This window comes from Sphaeroforma arctica (genome assembly GCF_001186125.1).
Source record: "Sphaeroforma arctica JP610 unplaced genomic scaffold supercont1.210, whole genome shotgun sequence".
Taxonomy (NCBI): Eukaryota; class Ichthyosporea; order Ichthyophonida; genus Sphaeroforma; species Sphaeroforma arctica.
This window is the reverse complement of record NW_014040348.1, coordinates 18,997-22,493: the sequence shown is the minus strand read 5'-3', so window position 1 is coordinate 22,493 and position 3,497 is coordinate 18,997. Positions and strand designations below refer to the sequence as shown.

Below are 3,497 nucleotides of genomic sequence, written 5' to 3'. Positions count from 1 at the left end.
AGAATGGAAAATTACGAAGACATCATAGAATTCACTACGAAATATTGAGACTTATTCTGAACAAAGTCCATGCCACTGTGTCAGTACCCAGCACTAGTGAGAAACTTATTAGATTCTACTGACGCAACGGAAAAGACCTAGGCATTGCTCGATAACATAAGAGACTCTGAGACGCACACGACCAAACATTTGAAGGACCCTGAATAATTCAATAGAATGATTATTGATAGGCTCAGGCCTCATGCGGTAGACTATCTGTTAAAGAAGTTTCTCAATGACATGCAGAACAAGACACTGAACGTTGAAGGGCGCACAGAGCGTGCGCAGAAGACAATGAAGATGCTAGAGGAGCGTTGCCGCAACTCAGACAAAGAACCCATACACTTTCAACTTCTCAAAGTCCAAAGATACCAAGCACTAATGTATTACGGACAACAAGTGCAAGTGGATGCTCTCATCAAGGCAGATATACAACCTGATGGGAGTGAGGGTCACTTATCGGATATCGATACTAAGTTTCACACTATGACTGAGTCAAATATAAGAGCGGCATCCAAAGTGCAAGGTGATCGTATGATATGAAAGCAGCTAAGAGAGCAGCGCAAGCGACACAATGCACAGGCAACCAACCACGGCCAGGCTCAGAGTAGAACTACCACTACAAACAAGCGGCACAAACCGGACAACGGTGTACCCAATCAAACTAAGCCAACAGGACAGACACAAGAGAAGAAAGGGGCGCGTGAGAAGCGTGCATGTCTTTATTGTAAGGAGATGCCGGCCCCACATCGGTTCAGTCTATGTCCCAAGAAGGCTACGAATCAGGCCAAGCAGGCTGATGAGCAAGTCAAGAAGGATGTGCAAATAGCAAGACTGTCCATCACATCCGGCAAGGTAGATGGTGTCACAGAGGGTGATGAACTCTGAAACAACTGGTGGGCGGAAGCAAATATGATTGACCTGGCTGACAGGCTCATGTATATACAGATGAAGAAACGTTGTTAGTAAATGCAAATGATTTAAATTATCAACCTTTATCCTTAATTCCCGCACCACGAGACCAACGTTTACACATTGACATACAAATTAGTGGCAATACATACAATGCACTAGTAGACTCCGGCGCACAACGCTCATGCATGGACAAGAGTGTAATAACATAATTAATATCTCTCCGTCAGAGCGCAACCGGTTTATATACAATTAGCACAAACAGATGCAAGAATACAACGCACAGGGTCAACCGAAGTTTGTGACATTAATTATGGAGGTAGAAAACATCTCGGTGCTTTGAAGTATAAAGTATTAGATCTACCTGACATGAAGGCACCAACACTTCTTGATATGTACATTCTACCACACACATATATATACATAGCAGGATTAATCGATCCACTAATACCAACAGATGCAAAATGGAAATCACTCCTCACGCCACATGAAAAGGATCCTGTGTATGGACAAGAAGGTTTCATAAAGTCACTTACAGATCTCTTAGATACCAACGCGAACATACCTCCTGACGTACATTGCAACCTTCCAGGCTCCACAGTAGTACCTGTGCCACGGCTGGACCACGTGTACACTGATTCAGTATTAGGACAAATATTGATACTTGAATTTCAAGAATGATAGATCATTACAAAAACACAACTTTTTGTTTTCAATCTACAATCTATTGCTAATATGATTGCTTGCCTGGTGCAATATTGTGGTAAATAAGTACTTTTTTTTTGGAGGAAGTGTATTCATGATGTGCTGTGCAGAATGGCATAGAGCTTTAAATTATGTTAATTTACAATTGAGAGTATTTATCAGGCCTGGACAAATCTTTGAATAGTATGTTACATACATTTTTTATCGATCGATTTGCGTTCTCTATTCTGGTTTGGCATGCGTCTGGTAATATGATGGAAAATTATAATTTCTATTCACATCATTATTATTCACGGGTTTCAATACACAACATGTACAGTAATATCCGTGTATTGAATAAGAAAAAATCGAATAGGCTACGATACAGAGTACTTATAACTAGAAACAGCTATGTAATGTCCATAGTCATTGGATATCAAAGTGGTTCCAATCTTCAATCTCTTTTACATCGCTACGAGTTCGACGATTCCTCTACTTTCATTGTTTTCAAGATGACATATCAGAACTGTATTAGCAGATTAAATCAAACTCTGTCAAGGCATTGATATATGAAGGGGGGAAAAGGCATTAGTTCGTGGTAAACATACTTTGGCTTTGTCTTATTAGTTTTTAGGAAGCAGTGATGAAATATTATATTCCTTTCATGAAGGACAACATAGAAATCGGAAATCTTGATTTACACAATTTGTACATCATATAATAAATACATACAAACATTTCCATGAATTGTAAGTGAAAAATACCGGGGATGTTGAGTCTGTCGAATTCGAAACCGAGGTACACATCCGTTTCCCAGCTCGTGAATATTTCAATGCTCACGAATGCTCTTCATTGGTTTGTACGGTGGGTGGGTACACAATAATTCGGCTTTCATTTCGTAAGACACAGCTTCCTCATTATATCCGACAGCTGTCTAATCTCAGTGCTACGACTCTTACACCAATATATCTGCAATGGTTAAAACAATTCGTTGTTTTAAGAATTCCATATGAGCATCTGTATTATGCAATGCACTTATAAACACGCAATGATTCCGCACCACATTGAAAGCTATTTGAAACTTCTGGACATTAAATGTACTCCCGGGAATAGAGTAGGTGAGCTGGTATGCAGTTGGGCCTAAGCCTTACCACTCCGCACGAGCTTATATGTTGTCCGTCGAGATATTCAAAAGGGGGCAGTTGTATACAAGGCTCAAATGACTGCGCTGTTGAATACATATTATTTGATTAATGATGCCACCAACCTCTTTTTTCCGCGCTAAACTGCCGAGATTTTTTGCGTACAGTATTAGGCCCAAGCTCCTCCGCTCTTATTTATTTGTCGATGACACACGGATCCAAGCCCCTCGATCGGTTTCGCTCCAGCCCTTCTTAGATGACATTGATGCGTGGGGACGCAAATCTGGCCTCGAAGAGGGTGACATTAAACCCCGAGTACGATCTACCGACTTGCGACACGCGGCGCCAACCCTCCGTATAAATGGTGAGCTTATCACGCCGACGCTTGCAGACGCACCTTGGAACACACGTTATCTCCCCCTGAAACTGGCGCCCACATATGCCGAACCGAAACACTCCAAATACCTGGAGTTCCCACTCTCTCACGGAGTACCAGGAATCAACCTCGCTAGACATATGGAATCCCTGGTTGCAGCATTGTCACTGGGTATCGCCTTTTTCCGCGCTTATAGCTGCCATGGCTTCAGCTGGTGACACCCCCGCAACCGACTGGTGATGTTCAAAACATTCATCCTATCCACGGCTACATATGGGCTGAACATTATTGCCTGGGCTCCGCCTATATGGGAGGATGCGTTGAACCCCCTATTCGAGCGCTTT

At 42.2% G+C, this 3,497-nt stretch overlaps 1 protein-coding gene across 1 annotated transcript; it reads left to right on the top strand.

The window, feature by feature from the left end:
* Positions 1-216: 216 nt before the first annotated feature.
* On the top strand, positions 217-927 carry SARC_03922 (hypothetical protein; the record flags this gene model as incomplete). The annotated part of the gene is made up of 2 exons (XM_014302267.1): positions 217-558; positions 589-927. 2 exons carry the CDS (start codon positions 217-219, stop codon positions 925-927), a joined length of 681 nt encoding a protein of 226 aa, XP_014157742.1.
* Between the last annotated feature and the right edge of the window lie 2,570 nt (positions 928-3,497).